At 40.1% G+C, this 26033-nt stretch overlaps 1 protein-coding gene across 1 annotated transcript in view; it reads right to left on the bottom strand.

Moving 5' to 3' along the window:
* The window catches only part of LOC126163019 (juvenile hormone acid O-methyltransferase-like), a 156471-nt gene that overhangs the window by 7300 nt on the left and 123138 nt on the right, over positions 1-26033 (bottom strand). Inside the window, exon 5 of the mRNA XM_049919889.1 lies at positions 16229-16376. Within this exon, the coding sequence (XP_049775846.1) occupies positions 16229-16376 (148 nt within the window). The remainder of the gene's footprint in view (positions 1-16228; positions 16377-26033) is intronic.

Raw genomic sequence — 26033 nt, 5'->3', positions numbered from 1 at the left:
TTGAAACAAGACTTTTTTCTTGTGTACTCGTTTTTCCGTGCAGTGCGATGCAACATGTCCCGTTTTTAGCATTTATAACATCGAACAGGTTTCTTCTTTTTGTATTTTCGATACGAAGCCATTCCTATGTCCTGGGCAGAATATTTTTATATATTGTTAGTACCTTGACTTTTACGCTGTCGCCTGTGATTGGTTTACTTGCACTATCTAGGCCTTTTATTATGTGAAAGAACTTAGCATGTAGTTCCGTTAGTAACACGGTACCAATCCATTTATTAGCAATGTCGAATCCAATATTTCTTATACGATTCAAAGTGGAAGAAGATTTTGTTCACATATTCATCAACATTTTTACATCCGTCTAGACGTGTGGTGATAAGCTCTCTTTGCAAATCCATTTTCCTAGTCAACCTTCCGTCTTCAGACACTCTTATTAGATTGTCCCATACTTCCTTTGCCGTGCTGGCCTTTTCTGTGTGAAGGTAATTAACATGATTGACTAGAAGAATTAATTTGGAGTTTGCCTTACGATCTTTGTTCTGGAAATCTGAATCTGTAGGAATTCAAGGTTCCATCAATGACATCCCAAAGATCGTCCAAGTGCAGATAAGCTTATACTACAGACTTCGAAGCTACATAATTATCTCGACCCATGAACTTCTCAATCTCCCTCATTTGGGCATAAGTTGTTTGCACAGTTGCAATACGAGTATTGTAGGTTATAAACTGCTCACGAGTGATATTAAGTATACCACAATTTAATGGTTTAAACTTATTCACTTCGGTCTTCCTAGGCCCATAACCAGTTGAATTATATATCTGTACAGTAAAATAACATAGACGGAGAAATACTGTTCACGAAAATAGATTTTATTTATTATATTTAATTTGCTCCTGGAAGTTTGCAAAGGCATACTACACAAAAGCATACAACACAAAATCTAGCATAGATACCTAAGAATACATATAAGAGGTAAAGAGGTCTGTACACATTAACCCACTGCCAACACACAAAACAAATATTTTGTTCACCAAATCTCAACAGAAATGGAACGAACATAGCAATCACCATGAGAAAACGAAGCAATTCTATCAGTTGTCGTCGAAATATAGGGAAACGTACCTGGGAGCACATAAGCTTCATTTAATAAAGAAATTAAATTCATTGTGGACAAATTATAGGAAAGAACTGAAAAGAATTACGAGTGCATCTAAAAGCGAGACTGCAGATGCTGAGCTACTGGAATTACCACTTTGGTGCGTTGAAGCCTTGAGCTTTTTGCAAGGGCACGAAATTTTTTAACGTAATTTAAGTAAAATTATGTGTACTTCTTGTTTTTAAAACTGGATGTAAATAAATAAATACTAACCAGATGTAATTAGAATTATAGATGTAATCAAGTGAAACAGTATATCTAATGAGCGAGCATCCATCCTCAGAAATTTCCGATACTCATTTGGCTCGCTTATTGTCGAATCACTTAGTACATTTATATGTGTCAGTTCTCCTCTCTTATTATATCACTCCTTCATTCGTCTACGCTTCCTCTTTTCTTGTATGAGTGCGAAACCAGCCCAAATAAGAGCTGGCATCAGTATTTGCCAAGTTTGCACATCCGACATTTGACACCAATATTGTGCCACATCGATTCATTGTCTGGAACCAGCTGCTAATATGTTGCACAATATTGCTGCCCAGTATTATTGATTGTATTATTGTATTGTATTGTATTGTATTATTGTGGCCAAGATAGATACGAAGCCCACACCTACTACAGTAGTACAAGTTTATATGCCAACTAGCTCTGCAGATGACGAAGAAATTGAAGAAATGTATGATGAAATAAAAGAAATTATTCAGATAGTGAAGGGAGACGAAAATTTAATAGTCATGGGTGACTGGAATTAGAGTGTAGGAAAAGGGAGAGAAGGAAACGTAGTAGGTGAATATGGATTGGGGCTAAGAAATGAAAGAGGAAGCCGCCTGGTAGAATTTTGCACAGAGCACAACTTAATCATAGCTAACACTTGGTTCAAGAATCATGATAGAAGGTTGTATACATGGAATAACCCTGGAGATACTAAAAGGTATCAGATAGATTATATAATGGTAAGACAGAGATTTAGGAACCAGGTTTTAAATTGTAAGACATTTCCAGGGGCAGATGTGGACTCTGACCACAATCTATTGGTTATGACCTGTAGATTAAAACTGAAGAAACTGCAAAAAGGTGGAAATTTAAGGAGATGGGACCTGGATAAACTGAAAGAACCAGAGGTTGTACAGAGTTTCAGTGAGAGCATAAGGGAAAAATTGACAGGAATGGGGGAAAGAAATACAGTAGAAGAAGAATGGGTAGCTTTGAGGGATGAAGTAGTGAAGGCAGCAGAGGATCAAGTAGGTAAAAAGACGAGGGCTAGTAGAAATCCTTGGGTAACAGAAGAAATATTGAATTTAATTGATGAAAGGAGAAAATATAAAAATGCAGTAAATGAAGCAGGCAAAAAGGAATACAAACGTCTCAAAAATGAGATCGACAGGAAGTGCAGAATGGGTAAGCAGGGATGGCTAGAGGACAAATGTAAGGATGTAGAGGCTTATCTCACTAGGGGTAAGATAGATACTGCCTACAGGAAAATTAAAGAGACCTTTGGAGAAAAGAGAGTCAGTTGTATGAATATCAAGAGCTCAGATGGAAACCCAGTTCTAAGCAAAGAAGGGAAAGCAGAAGGGTGGAAGGAGTATATAGAGGGTCTATACAAGGGCGATGTACTTGAGGACAATATTATGGAAATGGAAGAGGATGTAGATTATGATGAAATGGGAGATACGATACTGCGTGAAGAGTTTGACAGAGCACTGAAAGACCTGAATCGAAACAAGGCCCCTGGAGTAGACAACATTCCAGTAGAACTACTGACGTCCTTGGGAGAGCTAGTCCTGACAAAACTCTACCATCTGGTGAGCAAGATGTATGAGACAGGCGAAATACCCTCAGACTTCAAGAAGAATATAATCATTCCAATCCCAAAGAAAGCAGGTGTTGACAGATGTGAAAAATACCGAACAATCAGTTTAATAAGCCACAGCTGCAAAATACTAACACGAATTCTTTACAGACGAATGGAAAAACTAGTAGAAGCCGACCTCTGGGAAGATCAGTTTGGATTCCTTAGAAATACGGGAACACGTGAGGCAATACTGACCTTACGACTTATCTTAGAAGAAAGATTAAGGAAAGACAAACCTACGTTTCTAGCATTTGTAGACTTAGAGAAAGCTTTTGACAATGTTGACTGGAATACTCTCTTTCAAATTCTAAAGGTGGCAGGGGTAAAATACAGGGAGCGAAAGGCTATTTACAATTTGTACAGAAACCAGATGGCAGTTATAAGAGTCGAGGGGCATGAGAGGGAAGCAGCGGTTGGGAAGGGTGAGAGACAGGGTTGCAGCCTCTCCCCAATGTTATTCAATCTGTATATTGAGCAAGCAGTAAAGGAAACAAAAGAAAAATTTGGAGTAGGTATTAAAATCCATGGAGAAGAAATAAAAACTTTGAGATTCGCCGATGACATTGTAATTCTGTCAGAGACAGCAAAGGACTTGGAAGAGCAGTTGAACGGAATGGATGGTGTCTTGAAGGGAGGATATAAGATGAACATAAACAAAAGCAAAACGAGGATAATGGAATGTAGTCGAATTAAGTCGGGTGATGCTGAGGGTATTAGATTAGGAAATGAGACACTTAAAGTAGTAAAGGAGTTTTGCTATTTGGGGAGCAAAATAACTGATGATGGTCGAAGTAGAGAGGATATAAAATGTAGACTGGGAATGGCAAGGAAAGCATTTCTGAAGAAGAGAAATTTGTTAACATCGAGTATAGATTTAAGTGTCAGGAAGTCATTTCTGAAAGTATTTGTATGGAGTGTAGCCATGTATGGAAGTGAAACATGGACGGTAAATAGTTTGGACAAGAAGAGAATAGAAGCTTTTGAAATGTGGTGCTACAGAAGAATGCTGAAGATTAGATGGGTAGATCACATAACTAATGAGGAAGTATTGAATAGGATTGGGGAGAAGAGAAGTTTGTGGCACAACTTGACCTGAAGAAGGGATCGGTTGGTAGGACATGTTCTGAGGCATCAAGGGATGACCAATTTAGTATTGGAAGGCAGCGTGGAGGGTAAAAATCGTAGGGGGAGACTGAGAGATGAATATACTAAGCAGATTCAGAAGGATGCAGGTTGCAGTAGGTACTGGGAGATGAAGAAGCTTGCACAGGATAGAGTAGCATGGAGAGTTGCATCAAACCAGTCTCGGGACTGAAGACAACAACAACAACATTATTGTTAGTTTAGGGGCCACTTAATGAGATCAGGGGATCACTTGATTCCACAGTCATGAACACTGTTTGAACTTAGGTCGACCATTCACATAGTGTCTGGAAGTTGTCTTATAATTTGTCAACTTTCAAACATCGTAATTCAAGCATCTCTTAAGGCCTAGTCGCACTTGCCATCATGTCATCTCATGTTAAAATATTCCACTTCAAATAATAGCACTCACACTGGCCATCACATTACGTCACATCATGGCAACATCGAAGTTTCTCGGGTACAAAGTTTTGAGAGAGCTGACGTCATCGTCCGTTGTTGACCATGTGACCTCAGGTCACTTCTTCCAAACACTCAACCTTGCTCTCGTCCTCCAAACTTCGTTTCATCCTGATTTCATTAGGTCGTGGTTGTCATTGTTGCTATCAGTTATGTTATTAATTATTTTTTATTCATTCTTTGTTATTTTTTGCTATATATTATCGACTGAAAACAATTGATGAGAGCTAAGATCATGCAATCTGAATTGACTTGACGTGACATGACATGTCACGATGGACAGTGTAAATACACATTGGCGTAACAGGGCCTGACGTGATGTTCAGTGTGAAGTATTCTACTAACGAGCAGTCTTTGCTGTAGTGCCTGTCCCCACTGGTCTATTATATGTGTAGTTGCTTCTGCTGTGCTGGTTTGTCTTAACTAAGTTATGTGAGGCAAGTGTAGGTTCGGCCAATGAGAGCTGAAGGCAGCTGTACTGACCTCATGCATTGCCAGTCTGAAGGGAACAAAGCTTTCTTTGTGCTGTTTTGTTTTGTTCTGGCTATGGTGGTGTGATTTTTGCTTGCGTATGTAATGATGTGGTAATAATCAGGGCTGCTCATAATTATACTGAGGAGGAAGCAGAATGGTGCAGGAATGCAGCCTTGGATTTTTATATGTGAAATTGTACTGAGAACTGTATATTATCTTTCTTCATGCACCTGTGCTGTCACGTAAGATAATATGTATCTCTAATTCGAGCTTGGTGAGTTGTACTGGGGAAGTAGGTTCCTTTGGAAGGAAGCGGCATGAGTCGGACCATAAATTACGATTAACTTGGGACAGTTTTCGTTCTCTGTGTACTGCACATTGATTCGTAATTGAGTTGAGCAGCAGGTTTGTTTTTCACCAATCGTTTCTGGAATTTTCTTAGCGCCATAAATACTATATAGATGAAGTCATTGTCTTATTGTGGCTATGAGTACCACATGCTTTTGTGATGTTAACTGTGATGTTGCTTGTAAAAGTATTAATTTTGTATCTTTTGGGTTTAAATAATCCTAAGATATAACAAATTTATCCTTGAAATACATGAGGCAAAGTTTATTTACGTTGTGCAATAAAGGTAATTAATTATGATCATGTCCCATCAGCATGAGCATTGTTTCTGTTAGAACTATTTTCACAAGACATAGGTTCTTCAAAAGAGAAAGATTGGTTGCAGTATTCCAATAGACATATTTCAGTTTCCCAAAGGTAAGGTTACATCTAGAACCTTGTATCAGTAGTGGTAGTGACATCTATCCATGCAGTATTTTGTAAAATATTATGCTCTCTGCTTCTCTATAGAAAAGCGTTCTGATTTGTTAACAAGAGCCAAGCATGGTCTCTTCACATGCTTTGCCTATAGGACGTAACATAGGAAATGTTTCTAGGATCCCATGTTAGTTTTGGTGATAGGGAAATTACTCATCACAAAATAATAAAAAATTCTGAGGACTGATTTTACTTATTTGCTTAGTATGTGTACTTGTGTTGAGCTATTCTCGAATGGTAGTCAGGCTACGTCATAATATTAGTTCCTGGGTGAATATTCATGATGGAAAGAGGGAACTTTTAAGGAAGACTTACTTCAAAACTACAACATGACAGCTAATGTAGATATTGGTGACCCTGCCAGCATGAAAGGACAGGTATTTCCAGAGTTGTCTAACAAATATAATTTATCTGTCTAATGAGTATTCTTGTTAATGTTTACAAATCTTTTCATCTATTTGTTATAAATTTTGTTCTCTGAAACAGTTATCAGTTTGGCATATCTTTTATTACAGAATGTCGTTGCTTATGCTGAGAACACAGGACAATTTGCGCTAAAGCTTATGATACATATTATCTTTTCTCCATTTTTAAGCACTTAACTGATCAGTAATGAGTGCATACTTGGTGTGGATGAACAGAGTTTCTTCACTTAATTCTAGACATAACTGACTGTGAGGGAGAATAGTAAAGAGTAATTTGTCATGCTTATGTGATAATTACTGTGATAAGTAAGGACAATCTGGAAAGTAATTTTTTGGTATTTATGGTCTAAATACGAATGGCGGTTGCTAATGATTACTTCTTACAATATTCTGTGTACTGAAACAAGAGACTGTCGAAACGTAATGAAAAATTTCTTGAATTTAAGGTATAATCAGCATTTTGTTGTTTAAGTTTAAATAAAGAGTGATTTTTTTCAAATATAAGATTGCCAGATGCTAAGCAGCAGAATGTTTAAATGATATACTTTTCTTGCTAACTTTTTTTGAGTGATAATCTGATAAACATTTTCGTCTTGCCTTTTGCTGAAGTGCTGCTCTGTGTCTTAAGAACTGATCCTGCAGAGCTAATTTTCATTCGTAATCAGTGTATATTTTGGCATGTGTGCTGATTTTCTGGATTTGGATGCTTGTTCTTTGGAAATGTATTTTCCGTGAAGAATATTGGTGGTGATATGCTATTTATTTTGTTCAACTTGGAAACTCGTCTGCTGATAAAGAGCATATCTGGAACTTCTGTGATGCGTGTCAGCAGTTGATACTATGATAGCATGGACAGTGCTACAAATGGTTGATTCAGTTTTTACTGACAGTGGTGTCGATTTTGAGGGCATCCTCCCCCCCCCCCCCCGTCCTCCCCCCAGGTACACTTTCTCGCAGTTGTTCTACACGAAAGTGCCAAACAAACTGGTATAGGCATGCGTATTCAAATAAAGAGATACGTAAACAGGCAGAATACGGCCCTGGGGTCGGCAACGCCTATATAAGACAACAAGTGTCTGGCGCAGTAGTTGGATCGCTTACTGCTGCTACAGTGGCAAGTTATCAAGATTTTAGTGAGTTTGAACGTAGCGTTATAGTCGGCGCATGAGCGATGGGACACAGCATTTCCGAGGTAGCGATGAAGTGGTGATTTTCCCGTACGACCATTCGACGAGCATACCGTGAATATCAGGAATCCGGTAAAACATCAAATCTCCGACATCGCTGCAGCCGGAAGAAAACCCTGCAAGAACGGTACCAACGACGACTGAAGAGAATCTTTCAGCCTGACAGAAGTTCAACCCTTCCGCAAACTGCTGCAGATTTCAACGCTGAGCCATCAATGCGTCTCAGAGAGCGAACCATTCAACGATACATCATCGACATGGGCTTTCAGAGCCAAAGTCCCACTCTTGTACCCTTAATGACTGCACGACACAAAGCTTTACGCCTCGCCTGGTCCCGTCAACACCGACATTGGGGTGCTGATGACTGGAAACGTGTTGACTGGTGAGAAGAGTCTCGTTTCAAATTCTATCGAGTGGAAGGACGTGTAGGGATATGGAGACTACCTCATGAATCGATGGACCCTGCATGTCAGCAGGGGACTCTTGAAGCTGGTGGAGGCTCTGTAATGATGTGGGGCGTGTGCAGTTGGAGTGATATGGGACACCTGATACGTCTAGATACGACTGTGACAGTTGACACGTACGTAAGCATCCTGTCTGATCACCCGCATCCATTCATGTCCATTCTGCATTCCGACGGACTTGAACAATTCCAACAGGACAATGCGACAACCCAAACGTTCAGAAAGTAATCTTTCGGATTTATGGGCAGCCCTGCTGGATTCATGGAGTCAGTTCCGTCCAGCACTACTTCAGACATTAGTAGAGTCCATGCCACGTCGTGCTGCTGCGTGCTCGCGGGGTCCCTACACGATATTCTGCAGGTGTAATAGTTTCTTTGGCTCTTCAGTGTAGAAGACTGATGGAAGAGGGATAGTCGAATAATTTAAGCATACTAAATTCATTGGTTACATCAAATTTAATTAAATTCATCTCGTTTAATTTTTGGATGTAGCCATCTAGAACTTAACAAGCTTTGCATAGGATTTAGGGTCTGGTGTGATGTTAAGGATACTGAAAGATCGTGTACAGTATTTGAGTTATTGTGTACAAGAGGCAGCACTTCATATAAATACCTTGCAGAATGTTGTTAGTTATTTCAGCTTTACAAGGATATATCCTTAACATATTTTCAGCTCTTCATAGTTTCCAGAACGAAACTATGTCTCGAAACCTGGCAGAAAATCCACTGAGAATCTGATCCTATGTATAGTAGACCAGTGGGAATACGCAATCAATACATTTACTACGCAATAACAATGCTGACGTCACTGACGACACTGGCACTAAAGTAGAATTACTAAACACAGTTTCCCGAAACTCCCATACCAAAGGAGACGAAGTAAATATTCCAAAATTCCAATCTAGAACAACTGCCAACATGAGTAACTTACAAACAGATATCTTCGGTGTAGCGAAGCAGCTAAAAACCTTAAGAACGGCAAATCTTCCGGTCCAGGTTGTATACCAATCAGGCTCTATTCAGAGTACGTTGACACAATGGCTCTTTACTTAGCAATCATATACAGTCGCGCTCTCGTGGAAAGATATGCCCCCTAAGACTGGAAAGTTGCACATGTCATACCAGTAGCCAACAAAAGAAATAGGAGTAATCCGCCAAATTACAGGCCAATATTACTAACGTCGACTTGCAGTAGAATCCTGAAACACAAACTGTGCCTGAAAATTATGAATCACCCTTAAAACAACGATTTATTGACAAATAGTCAACACAGATTCAGAAAATATCGTTCTTGTGGAACACAATTTGTTCTCTATTCTCAAGAAGCAATGAGTGCTATCGACAGGAGACGTCAAATTGATTCCATAGTTTTAGATTTCCAAAGGGCTTTTGACGCCGTTCCTCATAAGTGACTTCTGATTAAATCGCATCCCTATGGAGTATCGTCTCAGTTTGTAACGCCGGAAATGCATATCCTCCTGTTTCCATCTATTGTACTATAAATTTTACTTATTTTTGTTACCTGAATATATAACATTTCTGTGTCTTCGTATATTGTTTTACTATTTGTATATATATATTTATGCATTTATGTCGATGTGTAATTTGTTTGTTTCGTAAATATTATTTGTATTTTTACGCTGGGTCTTGCCTAGGGAAAACTGCTATCAACGATTACATCGATAGATCGTGTGAAGAATCAAAGTGTGTAGGATCTTTGGTAGTGTTAACTCTGCCGCGTGGAGCGCGGGCTGAGCAGAGGAAGTCTGGCTGGAGTAGCGAGTGGAGCAGGTGTGTTGTGTGAAGCTCCCGCGAGTTGCCGCGCTTTCGGGGTTTGGCAGCATGTAATTGCGCTCGACTTGCGATGATAGTTTCTGACATGGTGTCGCGGACGGGAAGCATTAGCTGGCGCACATAAAGAGCCCGTTTCGCCTGGTGACCGTGTCGAGAAGAAGGCGCGCCAACATCCAGCTTCTGCAACAGCGACGGCCGACAATGAGTGACTGTCGCCACCTCCTCGATCGACGGCTACAAACTTTCAATCAACCAACAAGGAAGACTGGAAGCACGTAAAGTTTTAGAACTGTATGGCAGACCTCAGCTTTTCAAACTGTTAAATTTTTCTCACTAAATTACAGCAACGTAGCATGAACCTTTGTTGCTCATTGTCCCAATTGCATTACCAAGCAGGGTCCCTTCCTTTTCTGGAATGAACCCGAGTGTCGTTGAAATTCAAACGCCAGCATTAAAATAATAATATAGCATTTCACTGCTTTAATTTCAAAGTTCAGTTAAAGTATTCATAGCTGGCTACAATATTTAGATTACACAAGCACGAATTAAGAGTGCGAGTTTTGTTACCGTATTTTAGCTTACCTGTGACTGCAGCTCAGCTTGGTACGTACTAAATTTTACTATTGTTAATTGTTCAGAATCATTTAATTCAAGTTCAAAGTTAAATCTCTTATTTCTAAATTGCGTAGATTCAAGTAGCTTTAGAAATGATTGTTGAGGTAGTCCAAGACTAACCGTATTTTACTGAATTTCGATGTGCTTCAGAAAGAAAGCTCACTATTAACTTCAGTCACTAAATTAACTTTCGATTTTCCTGTTTTATTAATTCTTTTGCTAAATTAAGTCAGAGCGTAGCGAAATTTATTACTTCTAACAAACTCTCAGTTTTCACACTACACCTGTCAACCTTCAGTTGCCACGCTTCTAGTGCTAATTATATGTGTAATAACCTTTCTTTTACAGTTACCATAGTAATTGTCCTTAGGACTGGCGACCGTAATTTCCCCCAACTCTCAAATATCTAATTACCGCTAGTTAATTGTTAACGTAATGGCCGCACATTTACTATCTTTATTAACTTTACCCCTTTTCAAAATTAATTTCCACCAGTTTCATTTGCATTTTTCCTTTCATTTAGATGTAACCCTTTCCTCCCTCTTTACCGACAGATTAACTTCGGTGACGATTGCTTTTCCCAAGGTTCCATTAGGTACACGCAGTTTAATTTCTCACTGTCATTAAGGTCGATAAGTGAGGGGGAGGTTACAAGTTGTGTGACTGGATTCGTGATATCCTGTCGGGAATGTCACTGTTCATAATAACTGACAGAATGTCATCGAGTAAAACAGAAGTAGCGTTCGGCGTACCCCAAGCAAATGTATTAGGCCCTCTGTTGTTCCTAATCTACATAAAGGATTTAGGAGACATTGGAGCAGCCATCTTAGAGTTTTTTGCAGGTAATGCTGTCATTTACCGTCACATAAAGTCATCAGATGATCAAAACGAACTGCAGAATGATTTAGACAAGGTATCTGTAGTGTGCAAAAAGTGGCAGTTGAATCTAAATCATCCATATGAGCACTAAAAGGAACCCGTTGAATTTCAGTTCCAGGATAAATCACAAAAATCTACAAGCTGTAAACCAGCTAAATACTTAGGGATTACATACAATACAAATAACTTAAATTCGAATGATTTCACAGATAATATTGTGGGGATACCAAAGCAAAGACTGCAATGTATTCCGCATGAGATAGGATTCATGTAGGACATCTAGAAAGTTCAAAGAAAAAAAATAAATGTCAGAGGGTAAGGAGGATATTACGAAAATGGATAAGAAAGTTCATGAATTAGGTTCTTCTCTTGCACAATTGATTATAACTGTTATGGTTTTACTCTCTGTGTTGCTGTTTGTGAGTATGAAGAGAAGATATCACGGTTGAGTTTTAAGATAACGAAGATGGAAATGATCAGGAGGAGAATAGAATTAGGACAAAATTGTGGATGACTGAAGAAAGGTTAAGTGAAGTTAATGCATGTCACTGTTACAGTAGGGATCAAGTACTGCACGGTGATGTGGATTCAGATCATGAAGACGAACCAGATGGTAGACGCTTTGGTAACAATAGAGGTAGCAGGGGATATAACAGAGATGGCCACTGGAGTGATAGGAACTAAGGTCTGAGCACTGCGGAGCTGCAGTCAGCTGATCCACGGAATAAAGGGCCTGTGGAGAGCCCACCAACACGGGACTGAGTATTACCATATGCAGCCCATTTCGATGCTGGAAAAATGACAGAATAGCTATGAACAGTTAGACATGTTGAATTCTTAAGATGTGATGGGACTTTTGCTCGATGAGAGATGGTAAAATTTGAATACTATGGTGAATACAATGCTTCAGATAGATGTTAATGGAGTTATTTTGTCTTTTGTTCTTGATAAGCCTAGCCAGACATAAGTTGTTGATAGAATCAGATTATAAAATGAGAATCTCAAGAAACTGATCAGTAGTTTTGTTACTCAGGCAGCAAAAAAACTGATGGTGGCTGAAGCAGAGACAATATAAGATGCAGAATGGCAATAGCAAGAGAAGCGTTTTTCAGAAGGAGAAATTTTTTGACATACCATAAATTTAAATGTCAGGAAGTCCCTCCTGAAGAACTTCTTATGAAGTGTAGCCCCATATGGCAATGAAACGTCGACAATAAAGAGTAGAGGCAACAAGAGAATAAGATCATTTGATATGTGTTGCTACAGAAGAATGCTGCATGTTTGATAGGTATCACTAAAGGGGAGGTATTGAATAGAACTGAGGAAAAAAAATAGTTAACGGCGCAACCCGACCAAAAGATGCGTTGGCTGCCGCCCCCCTCCCCCCAAAAAAATATGGTGATCGTTAGAAGTCGGCATCATTCGAACACTTCGTGTCGACTGTTCTCTATTCGAGACTACTGCCACCCGCAGCGACCCCAAAGTTGTGACACTGTAATTTCCTGACGAAGAGTTGTTGTCTTGTGTGTCAGCAAATGATTAATTGACTAATAACAGTAACTGCACTTATGTTTAAATGATGAGTACCCAGCATTCCCCTGGTATGTATTTCTTCCATTCTTCTATTAGTTCAACTCTGCCTTCCTCATCTCTCTGTCCTTTTCCTCTTCATTATTCTCTGTCTGGCTCCTCTCCACCTCTCTCTGTCCATCTCCTCCATCCACTAGTCACATGAGGGTAAAAATTATAGGGAGACCAAGCGATGAATACCCTAAGCAGAGTCACAAGGATGTAGGTTGCAGTAGCAACTGCTTTCCGTGCTATTAATACATGTTAATTTTCAAAGTGCCCATCTATAATGTTAACGTGCCTTCCTTTTGTTGCTGATGGATTACTGACCATATTAGAGTAAGGGAACTGAATGCTATTGAATGTTCAATCAGCGTCTTTGCAGTACACCATATATGACGGTGGTCAGACTTTGCTCACATTTGTTTAATTGGAAGCCATAGTGGAGATGCGGGAGAATGTCTGGCATTTTTTGAATGACTTGATGTGCTACAAGAATTTGTTTAAAGATTTTAATAATTGCATTGAACAAGTATTGTCCTACATGTCTAAACTAATAAATATTAACGGAGACCTTCACAGTATTTCTGGAATTCCAATGCTAAGAGATCGGTTCGGGCAATCTGCGAGGAAATTTTGCTCGTCAGCGCGTAACTCGGAAAACCGTCTCGTCAGTAGCCTGGGCAACCAGGTGCACCGGCGAACGACTACGAGATGACCGGACCTTCTGCTTCATTAGTTACGAGCACCCCACGCAACAACAGCAAGAAAAACAAGCAAGAGATGCAGCAAGATGACCTACGCGAAGAGAAGTACAAGAACCAGCATATCCAAAAATGAAGTAGATAAGGCAGTCAGTTTGCTATTAGCTACTGTACGTGTAGGTCAGAATCCCGAGAAGGCGCAACGACGACACTATGACGACAACAATGTTTAAATGAGCTTGTGTTTTGATAACTGTGTCTTGACTGGCAGCTGACTTTAACTCTATAGACATTAAATCTTATGAGTGTTATTTACCAGTTGAATGATTGCTTTGTGATATTTAAACAGAGCAAAAATTTACTAATGAGTATTGTCTTCAGGTTAATGTCGTTTTTGTATTCGCAAATAAATATGTAATGAAACGTTCAACCTGTCTGTAAAGTAGTACAGCCCTACACCCACCTCCCCCCCCCCCCCCCACACACACACCCATGCATACACACCCACCCACCCACCCACACACCCATCCACACACATACACACACACACACACACACACACACACACACATCATTCCTCTCTGTGAGTTATGTTGTTCACCCCTAATGGAGGGAGGATAGGTGGGATTCAATTTATAATTTCAATTGAAGTCTCTCCCTATGACAAGAAAACCTACCAACAACATCACTATGAAACACTCTGCTCCTATGGCTCGTTCTACGAGAAGTTGGGTCAAACCTGTAACCGTCTCGTCGTGGAACTGAGCCTCTAACAACAGTGCCACATTGTCCGGAACTGCTGCGGGAATAATTTTTTCCATAGAAGCCTGAGGACACCTCATCTTCGCATCAGCAGAGGTCAATCTAGCTGCAAGAGAAATTTTCTCCACAGCAGCTTGAGGGCAAGCCTCTTCACATTCCCTGAGTCCAGTCTACCAAGTCCGAGTAGTCATAACATCACATCGAGGGGTTCATCAATAATAACGTCCTAATGTTCAATCTGCACACATACTGGGCAAGGAATGCTCACTAAATAAGAGACTAGCGACTAGTGAGGCAGGGAGTCTGTAAAAGCATTTGATTTACATTTTGGGCCCACCTTTGCTGCTTTCACCCATTCCTATAAGGTGTCACACACTCAGATCGGTACCACCTATTGCATGTCGATAGAGCATCAACCAAAACACCGATTTAGTTCGAGCTACGTTCTGTCGTCTGGTAGAACGGTAATTAAAGGTAACACCAGAACTACGGAGCACAGGAAAAGCGTATCTGTGAGCGATTGTTTTCTGGATCTCGGGGTGTGTGAGTTGGTAGAGTGTGAGGTCATCGTACCAAAGGTCCCGGGTTCGCACCCCTCTGATTAAAAATCCTTTTAAGCGTTTAAGCGCGGTATTTATATGGGAGAAACTTCTGCTAATACTGGACTCGTATGGGCCCCACGAAGACACTAGTGTTCTTCGTGACAAGCACGTATAAAATAACCTACCAGGAAACAAAATCGCAGTTCACGTAATGCCAGCAATCACAACCTTCATTTATCAACAGTCCGATCTTCATTTCTTCAGAGTGTACAAGCATATGACGCGTAAAATGTCTGATGCTGCTCGAAATTCTTCGGAAGAGATTAGTCAGCAATAACGGAAAAATCTTCTTAACCCGAAGACAGTCACATACAGGCCGTTTGGTTCTCCACATTTGCATAATTCTCACCGTCACCGGTGGATAATGGCTTTAAACTTCGACAAAGTTCTGTTTCAGACCCAAGCTTTCATTCGGCAACCTACAGGGTGGATGCACAAATGTGAGATTTATCAAACGTGCTTGGTGAACAAAAGTAATTTGCTTCACACACTTCTTCGTATGCAGCCAGGATTGTGAAGCCTTAATTCCTGAACGAATCACGCTCTTTATTATTACTGCTATTACTTTTATTATTATGACCATTATTATTATTATTATTATTATTATTACTTCTGAACGTGTGATGCAAATATTTCTTCCTTTTCTGTTCTAGTTGTATATTCTGTGAAATTACAAATGTACTCTATAGGTTTACCACGTACTTTCAAAGAAACGAAGCGAAAACAGACTGCCAAGTGCACAGTTTTATATATACATGAACGTGGTTCCATATAACACTTTCACTCATAATATAGTAAAGAGAAATTGCAGTCATTGGTTTAAAACCCTGTACGCTTAGTACGACGATCTAACGCTCTACCAACTTCCCCACGGAAACTGTACGTGATAGTTACTGATAGTAATGCTTTTAGCCGGCCGGAGTGGCCGAGCGGTTAAAAGCGCTACAGTCTGGAACCGCACGACCGCTACGGTCGGGCATGTGATGTCCTTAGGTTAGTTAGGTTTAAGTAGTTCAAAGTTCTAGGGGACTTATGACCACAGCAGTTGAGTCACATAGTGCTCAGGGCCAGTAATGCTTTTTGTGTGCTCCATAGTTCTGGTGTTGCTTTTAATTAACGTTTACATCGTTCTGCTGGACGACAGCACATAGTATGAACTAAATCGGAGCTTTGGTTGACACACTATCGACATACAACGATTGGTACAGATCTGAGTGTCTGACAGCTGGAGGTATTTGCGTTAGCTGCACCGAGGCACGTGTAAAGAGTTGTTTCTCAGACACTGGTTGACACTAGAGGTAAAGGAGCTGCTCACCTCTGCGCTGCATCTCACTCGGGAAGAAGAGCACCTGCGGCGCCACTTCACAGTGCAGCACCTGGTAGCCCTCGCTCTGCAGCAGCTGGCGGAAGTCGCTCACTGGGTCCTTACTGTGCTGGTACGGAGATACGAACTTCTCCAAGTCCTGCGAGGAAGGGGAAAATCCGTAAACATCGACACTCCACTACAACGCTTGCAAACTATTTGTCTTCAGGAAAGAGTACATCACATTCTGCTCCCAATCCCATGCCTCATGGCTCATGTCCCTGTAATAGACCTAGATGCAAGAACTGTCCCATACGTCCTTCCACCACCACCTACTCCAGTCCATCAAAGGCAGGGCACCTGTGAAACCAGTCAAGTGATCTAAAAGCTAAGCTGCAATTGCTGTGCTGTATTCTATGTGGGCGTGACTGCTAACAAGCTGTCTGTCTGCATGAATGGCCACTGACAAACAGTGGCCAAGAAACAGCTGGACCACGCCTTTGCTGAGTATGCTGCCATAACAACTTTCTTCATGTCAATGGTTGCTTCACAGCCTGCACCACCTCGATCTTTCGCACCAGCAACAGCTTTTCTGGACTGCTCAGGTGGGAACTCTCCCTGCAGTATATTCTAAGTTCCTGTAACCCTCCTGGCCTCAACTGTCGTTATTCTTTGTCCTACTCTCTAGCCCCTTGCCTGTTCCCGTTCCAGCACTACACAGACCTCTACTCACCAATGTACCCACTATCTTTTTATCAGACTCCTTTCTCGTTAACCCCCCACCCCACCCTCCGTCTAACTTCCCGACTGCATCTAGCTGCCCTATTCGCTCTCCATGGTCCCTGGAAGCTTCCACAGGTAGGACTTTAGCGTCCTCCACTCCACACTGCTATCCCTCCCCATCCCAGGCTTCTCATTACCCCCACCACCGAGTTCCGTCTCCCATCATGCGCAGCTGATCCCAGTGTTGCCTCAGCAGCCAGAGAGTGCTGTGGTCTCTTAAGTGGTGTAAAAATTTTAAGCTTCTAAGTCGATGCAGTCAAACTATATAGCTATGTATGTCACATATTTCCATATTCGCAAAACTCATTCATCAAGACCTATAGGATACTTCCATTGACCTAGAATCATGAAATTTCGCTAAAACAAGGTTTCACAGTACAATTGTAAAGCAAAAAAATTCGAAAATGCTTAATTTGTAATTCTATAAGATGAAAAAATAATTTTTGGTCATTTTTTTATCCATCTGTCTATTTGTCTGTCCGTCTCTTAAGACAAATTTTCTCTGTAACAGATTGGCGTATCATATTCAAATTTGTTTGATATACTAAGGTCTATGGCCACTTCACGGTATAAAAATTTTAAGCTTCTAAGTCAATATGATGAAAAGAAATGGTCGATTATCACATATTTTGATACTCGAAACCTCACTCGCCAAACACCTTAGGGTACTTCCCATTGACATAGAAGCATGAAATTTGGCAAGAAGCAAGGTTTCACAGTACAAGTAAAGCAAACATCCTAAATTATTAATCTTCAATTATATAACACGAGGAAAAATATTCTTTTGTCATTTGTTATCAACTTCAAATTTGAAAGTAAAACATTATCGAAAGTCTTGGAATCCCTGCGACCGATATCTTGCTAATATCAATGTCGATAACAGGAAAAAATATTCAGCATCATCGATTCCCATAATAGATAAAATCTCTACATAACTAATTAAGTTTGCACCCCACCCTCAGTGCGTGAGTCCTACTCACACCCAGAAAACTTTTTTATTTTATTTTATTTTTTTATATATATGTGACTTCTGTTTCGTGTTATTAGCCCATATTGTAGTACAATGAGACTTATAGCAAAGATGTATTTAAAATAACAGAATCTGTAGCATTTCCCCTTCCCACAACGAGGAATACAACCAATAGTATATGAAGGTTAGGTGTTGTACTAGCGTCAGCTGACAAGTACTGTATTGCCCTGGTATCCATTTTACCAATCTATTAGAAACGAAAACAATAAATGAAATGTGTTTGTCGTGAAATATTGAGAAAAATTCATAGTCGTGTATTCGTGAAAACACCTTCGAAATTATGAAACAATAGTATAAAAATATGTGTAATGTACAAATGGATAACTACAGTATCCTAATTAAGATACTCAAGCCCGTACAGTTTCTGTGCGATGGGCACACGTGCTTCGCGTGTCTACAACGCGATTTTGTAAACACCTCTATGGCAATGCCTCTTCGTAGCTCTATAGACGGCTATTGTTTCCGCCTAAGCTGTTTGTGCTTCGCAGTTGAAAGTTGTCAAAGGTGTTGCAAGGTCTCGGGCATTTCCTCAAGCTGACTCGACTGTACGAGTTTCTTAGTAGTAAAGAATAAATGTATTAAAACTTCATGCATGATTAGGCAATTTCTCACGCTTCCTAGTGCTTATGACGTCAACTGTCTTGAATTGTGTGTCGTACATCGATATATTTGTGTAGGTACATTCAATGACATGTGTGGATACTGTCTGCAAAATATGTTGTAAATAGAATTGATAATAAAGGAATAATAAACTTAAACGTCAAGCACAATGAGGCAGTTTTTCACGAACGTCAGTGTTTATGACGTCATATGTCCTGAACCACTTATCTCGGGCATGGACGTGTGTGATGTCCTTAGGTTAGTTAGCATTAAGTAGTTCTAAGTTCTAGGAGACTGATGACCTCAGAAGTTAAGTCCCATAGTGCTCAGAGCCATTTTAACCATTTGAACCACGTGTGTATCATCATATACTTTTGTAGATGCATTTAGCGGCATATGTGCATACTGTCTGCGGAATTTATTGCGAATGCAGTTAGTAATAAATACAGAAGTAATAAATTTAAACGTCATGCATGATGCGGCATTTTTCGACGCATTTCATTTTTTGTGATGTCATATCTCCTGAACTATTTTAGGTAGGTGGTTCTTACACTCACAATTGTTGCCTGACAGCAAAGGATATGTTTATCAAGTTTAGTTGAAAGAGTTCCAGTGGTTTAGGAAGTGATGTGGAACACAAACACATATACATTATATATAATACATATAGATACATTGGTTGGTACACTTTCTAACTGTGCAAAATGACATACATGAATCGCAAGAATAGACTGCAGAGTGAAGCTTCCAAAAGAACACTGTACTGTGTAACTGGAGAGTCATTCCTTGATTTATTTCATTATAATCTTTCGTGACCTGTAACCTTAAGCATTGTGAGGTATGTCAAGCTCTATATCAACAGAGAAAAAAGCTGTTAAAAGCTGTGACGGTAATGCAGATCAACAAGAGTAAAAAATTGTTTTACCTTATTGTCAACATGTCTAGAGGAGACAAACATACCATATATACACTGATGAGCCAAAACGTAACCCCTGCAAGACTGAAGGCCACCTGGTGACATTGTGTGCATGCGGCGTGGTAAGAAAAGGATGCAGGATTTTAGGTGTATAGGTGCAGATATTTCTGTTAATGCGTGAGGACAGAGTACTGAAAAACATTACATCAGTATTTACTTCATTTGTAGAATAATAATTACAGGTATTATGAGTAGCATGTTTTTAGGTTGGTTAGTAGCTCCAAGTAAACGTGTTACAAGCAAGCCATTGATATTTATTTTCCCTTTAGCAACTGCTCAGGCATTGAAATGTGGTTGTTTGGACAGGTGTAGTCCACTACATGGTGCAGTTACGACCAGGCAGAGAACATCAGGCACCAAATTATGTCATGTGTTTGCAGGAAGATTATTAGACACAGAGAAAGACCAACTAACACACTGAAGTGGTTACATATTAAAGTACCAATGATGATATTTTCTGTACCTATACTCCTAACACCCTATATAAGTGGAGCAGACACGAATGGGGGAGTCACTCTAGCAACGATCTGGATTGCAAAGGGAGAATATACATCTCAGAGACAGCAGGGCTGGTTGGCTGTTGACCTGCTACTAACACTAACTTCTGTGGAAAGCGGTTGAAGGACAGTGAAACAATGAGTAGGGTTTCCATGGGGCCTTTAATCAAAGGCATTTGACAGTTCTGGACTGTGTGAACCTACATCCCTCCATGCCTAATTTCTTCTTAAGGTAAACTGTCAGAGCTACAAGACCAGAATTGTGCTTACAGTTGTTTAAGAGAGATGGTAATGAACTCATGTCGATGTCTTGGTCGCCAGTTTCTCCTGATCTGTACCCAATGGAACACACCTGAGAATTTACAGGTTGCCAACTCTGCACCCACCAACCACGAGTCCGTAGTATATGGAAACTCTGTGACTTGAGCATACACATCTTAAGTCAGACACCTCCAGAAAACTACCGAGGGCATAATATATGCCAACTGCATGATCTTTGCATAGGCATCTTAGGACAAATATCTCTGGCAACCTACCAAGGGCATAATATATGGGAAATGCATGATCAGTGTGTAGGCATCTTGTGTCAGATACCTCTGGAAACTTACCAAGGGCATAGAACTGCGTCACCTTCGTGAGTAGTCGAAATATTTTGGTCATCATTGAAAAAAAAATATTAGTAGGAAATCATGAGAAGAAATGAAATGCATGTCTAGTGGAAGATAATGCAACATGACAGAGATTAGTTATAATCTGTATTATCGCAACCACCAGTGAATAGGATGAATTAGTTTGTGGCATGATGCACCATGACGACCATGACAAAACACGTGTAACGAATTTTAAACTTCCTGTCAACACTGGATATATTTGGGGTGTTATTGAGACAGGGACGAGTTGCTTGACCTTACACCAACGGAATTCCCAGACCCCCAAGCTCTCATACTGAACACCAAAAACGCTGGAAAATTGGCGCTGTACGATACTGAATTGAATAATTAAAATCGGTACAAAATGAGCGATGATAAAAACTGTATCTAGAACAGTAAAGAAATTTCAAGCAAGTATTACTGCTGTATAGACTGCTGCGTCACTCACTAGTTGGTGACAACTCAACTTACAGATGCAGCAGCACAACATCGATTTGAGTGCCTACCGCAAAGTGCCGAATAGTAGCTGGGATTTCCGCCACTAGCGTGCTGTTTCTCGTAGCGCTGCATTCACAACCTTTGTGGCCTAAGTTAAAATGGTTATGAAATTTTAAAATACAAGAAGCATAATTATATTTTAACCCAAATTAAGAAATTGTAGGAAATTCAAAAGTCTTCTAAGTTTGAAATGACAAAAAGCCCAGGTGGACTAAACAAGAATTGCAGAAGCACATTCGTCTTCCTAGGGGAAGACTTAAGCTGAAGGAAAAACGTGTGCTATGATCTTTTTAAAAATTTCATTACAAAACTTTATGTATGGAATGGATGACAGCCGTTAAAACAAACAATAATTTGGCTTGGTCGTAGTCAAACAACAGTTGCGCCATAAACATGGTGATCTTATATGCACCCACCATGAATCAAGAAAACCTGAGAACCAAGTATACTTATTCAAAGCAGCAAGTCGAACTGTAAAACTTGAAAACCTCAGAAATATATAGGATGAAGAAAGACTCACATTTCATTATAGTAGGGGTGTGTAAAACCTAGTTGCATGTCAGCTGCAGGGCTTAGTGCCATCTAGTGAAGTGATGTTGAACACAGAGGTCCACAACAGCACACAGGAGTTCTGCTACCTGTCTCCGGGAGACAACACCAATGCTTGGTACAGTCACGTGACTCACTGAGCAGACGATCATAGGCAGCCAACCTTATCATTAGTGGCGTGTTCTGCCAGCTAAGAGCTCAGTGGTAGTTTGCAACGACGTTTGACATCGTGACAGTAGTTCAGCAATATTGATTTTCGTAAGGTTTTTGTGACTACTATATTTGGGTTATGAATACTTATTATTGTCCTAGCAGCGCATCCCCAATGTCGTTTAATATCTCCTGCCATTCTCTACATAAGCCTCTATTACTGATCCTACTAGCATCTTTTATGCTTTTTTCTTCACAGTACGTGACTTTTTCCGTGAACTACCCCAACATATATAAGTCTTCCATTTTATTTTGCTAACATTGCTTTATGTGGTATGTCTTATTTTTTTAAAAACCAAACCTGCTTGTCTACCATGGAAACTATACATTAAACAGTCAAGTATGTATATTCACTCAGCAAAAGACATGGCACTAAGTTTATGTAAAATTCCCGCCCGATTCCAGTTTGGCAGACGCAATTTTTTTCAGTAATTTCAACAGAGTTGTGACGAAGCAAGCTGTGATATTTTTACTTCCCTTCTAGTTTTTCAATCTGCCTCCTTAAAATTAAATTTTTACCTTTAACTAATTACCATTAACATACGTGAGCATAATCTGCATTTTCATAAAAGAGAAAGGCTGGCCCTCAGTTTTAAAGAATATAACACCAGATCTAATTTTGTGCTTAGTTTTATGTATGCAATTGATTTTCTAATTTATTTTGACTATTCTTATTAGTATCTTTCATTATAGGACTAAATCAATATTTCTTTCGTAACGTAAATTCTGTTGTCGACGTATAAACAAGTATAAATTCTGTACTAATTATAAACATTTGGAGAAACAACTAATTGTATTTTTAAAGGATCTATTTGGCTCTATTCGAAAGTAATTCCAAAGTAATTAACAGTTTTGCCAAAAGTATTGTTTGCGTAACAATATTTGTTAATTTGATTATTTAAATAAATTATTCGGCCTAACTCTTGTAGTAGAAGAAACTTTTAAAAAGACGGAATTTTTCGATGTATTCAGTTAATTTAATGAGTTAAGTACTAATTGTAATTTCTGTAAATTTAACTTCGAACAATGTGTAGTTTCAGCAGGACGCGATTTTTTGGTCACGAGACAGTCAGATCACGCCTGAGTTTCAGACGAGGAACCTGTGTTGGTTAGAACGACAACAATGCGTGAACTTAACAGTGAAGTAAGTGTTACTCAATTAGACCGTGTGTTAAAAAGGGACAGTGTCTGCTGCATATATACCTTTCTATTCTACAGGAACTCTGAACTTTGTGGTTAGGTTTTTACCGCTCGTAGATGTTTAATGGGAAACTATTATAGCAGTATGTGGATATTCGCCTGCAACTTATTAATGAGACTTATCGAAAGTTAAACAATAGTACACTGCCCATATTATATGAGTATATGGGGGGTTGTGAAAAGTGAAAGTTAAGAGCTGTGAAATACAACTGTACACCTGTCGGCTACATTATTTAAAGTAGTCAGTGTTGTCCTTCCACACTCGAGTTTTCAGCCAGGACAACAAACGAAGAAACAAAGCAGGCGAATGTCGTCACAGAGTGCGTAAGTAAGAGTTGAGGAATGACTCATGAGTGAAATATGTTTGGTAGCTGCACTGGACACGTCTCAGAACTCACAAAATTAAGTTGTCAATGATGTAACAACAACCTACAGTCTGTAGATGCATATTTTAAAGTAAAATCATCCGAGCAATACAACACTGGTCTGTACGACGCAGGCCTTTAAGCGCTGTATAGCCACCTGACGTTTTTCTCGCAACGTAGGCAGAGCTACATGCCAGGCAGCATGCAATGTTACTCCATATAAGAATGTACGTACACGGCAGTATAAATGTTCTGGATGTTGTGGCCGAATGTTAAGACATCAAAGTGAGTGGTCCTCACACCACTGAAGTACGATTTCGGCATTATAGCCCAGTTAGTTATAAGGATGCTCGTGCAGTTAAATGTCTTATAATAGCTCATAAGATGTGTGGCCAGTGTAATGGAGTACTAGTAGTTCTGATACTGGTAGTAGTACATTCATTCCATAGATTCAAACAGTAGATTCCTTGGTGAATTCAATATGATAGTATCATTAGATTCTAACTGCAGATTCGAATCGGTCCTCAACTAGCTGCACTGCTGTGACCACAAGCTTTCCTGGTGTATGGCAGCATGACACTTATTTTTCAATATTGCTTTTGCTGTAGGTATACCTTGGTGTGATGGAAATTTGACCTTTTTCACGCAGAAAAAACGTTAAATTAAATAATCCGTCTTTTAAAGAGAAAGCGACCTAATGTAAATACTAACATTGCAGTTTTAAGTGATTTCCGAACGATTCCTCGCATAAAGTTGTATTTTCCGTTACACGAGGGTGAATCATATAAACAGTTATAAACCGAAATTTCTGTTTTGTGCACCTTTTTGTAAATCAAGAGCGGCGCGATCTCTGCTAATTGTTGCGTTCGATTCCAATGATTATTCTGTATGGTTAGAACGTTGTTGTTCCGTTTCTTTAGTCATAATCGTCATATAAGAGCAAGAGGTACCACTATGTGTCGTGCAACGCTGTGCAGGCTGCGGTGTTGAAATCTCAACGAATTTCAATTTGAATCTCCCACCATACCATAGTTCCGCCGGAGATTGCCATTGGCATTCTTGAAAGGCACAGGCATCAAGTAAACAGACTCAGAGCCTCAAAATGGCTGAGATGCTACGGACAAGTGCAAAGTACAACCGGAGAGCCGCGATTATCGATAGTCGTCCCGATGGGCGTTCGACCACTGAAACAGTTCGATTCTTGGGGTACCCGAGATCTGCTGGTTACGATTCTATGCTTCGGAGAATTCTGGGAAAGGTTCTGGTGAAACAGTGAGTAAACCTCATTCGAGAAAACGAGTATAACGAACAGCGGCAGTCATCGAAAAGACTCAGACTCTGATTTCGGAGGAACAACGACAACCACTGAGGAAACCGGTGTCAGTATTGACTATCAGCGAGCGAATAGTGCGTCGGATGGCAAAGGAGGACCTTACACGAGCCATTTGTCCAAAACTGGCTCTCGCATGACGTTGACATGAGTTATGGGCCCCTCGACTACTGTGTTTGGAGCACAGTGGAACTTTACCTATAAGACGGGGCACCCTAACGTCGCATCTCTGCCTACCGCTATCGAAGGAGCATTAGCGAATGTGGACAGCGCTGTTTTAGAGAGTGCCTGCGGTCGCTTCAGGGCAAGCTTGGAGGCAGTCGTCGCGGCTGAAGGAGGTTGCATCAAGTACTGTTACTCTTGAAAGATACCGTTGCTTATATGTGAAAGGATATTCATTTTCATTTGTATTTTGTTTCCATAAATTCGGTTTAAAAAAAAGTTTCGTCTGTCCGGATTTAAGCGACGCGTCCTCTATAACCAAACTTCTCAAAACGGAGGGCCTAAAACTGTCCGAAATTTTGTAAATATTTGCGGCACAGCTCGGCGACAGCATCCTGAGAGAGATTCAGCTCTGCAAATGGTACAGTTTTTAAGAAGACGAGAAACAGTTGAGAATACAGCACACCAACGCCTACTGTGGACCAGCATGAATGACTAAGGTTCTTGCGACAGTCTTTTCTGACTTTAAAGGAGTTCTAATCGATTTTCTACATGCCCACCGTAGCACGAACGGTGCATACTATTACCGAACAAACCGTGAGTATCGTCAGGAAAAAGGTGTGTTTCCAAGCCGGGATGTGATCCTGCTTTATGACAACGCTCGACCGTCCACAGCTACCCGAAATCAACAAAAATTCACGAATTTTTGTGGACCACACTCGAATATCCATCCTACCGTCTGGAATTATCGCCCTTCAATTTTCTTCTGTTTGGAACACTGAAGAAAGCAATCGGAGGTCGCAGATTTGACGATGTTGGTGCTTCGAAGTGCTTTTGCACAACTGGCTACTGTCACAGCCACATTCATTTCACGAAAATGGGATCAAGTCACAGCCTGTCCTTTGGGAAAAATGTGGTTGCCATTCAGGAGACTATATAGAAAAATTAGTTGATATGTGTGAATTTT

This window comes from Schistocerca cancellata, chromosome 2 (genome assembly GCF_023864275.1).
Source record: "Schistocerca cancellata isolate TAMUIC-IGC-003103 chromosome 2, iqSchCanc2.1, whole genome shotgun sequence".
In the NCBI taxonomy this organism is placed as follows: Eukaryota; Metazoa; Arthropoda; class Insecta; order Orthoptera; family Acrididae; genus Schistocerca; species Schistocerca cancellata.
This window is presented reverse-complemented; position numbering and strand designations above follow the sequence as displayed.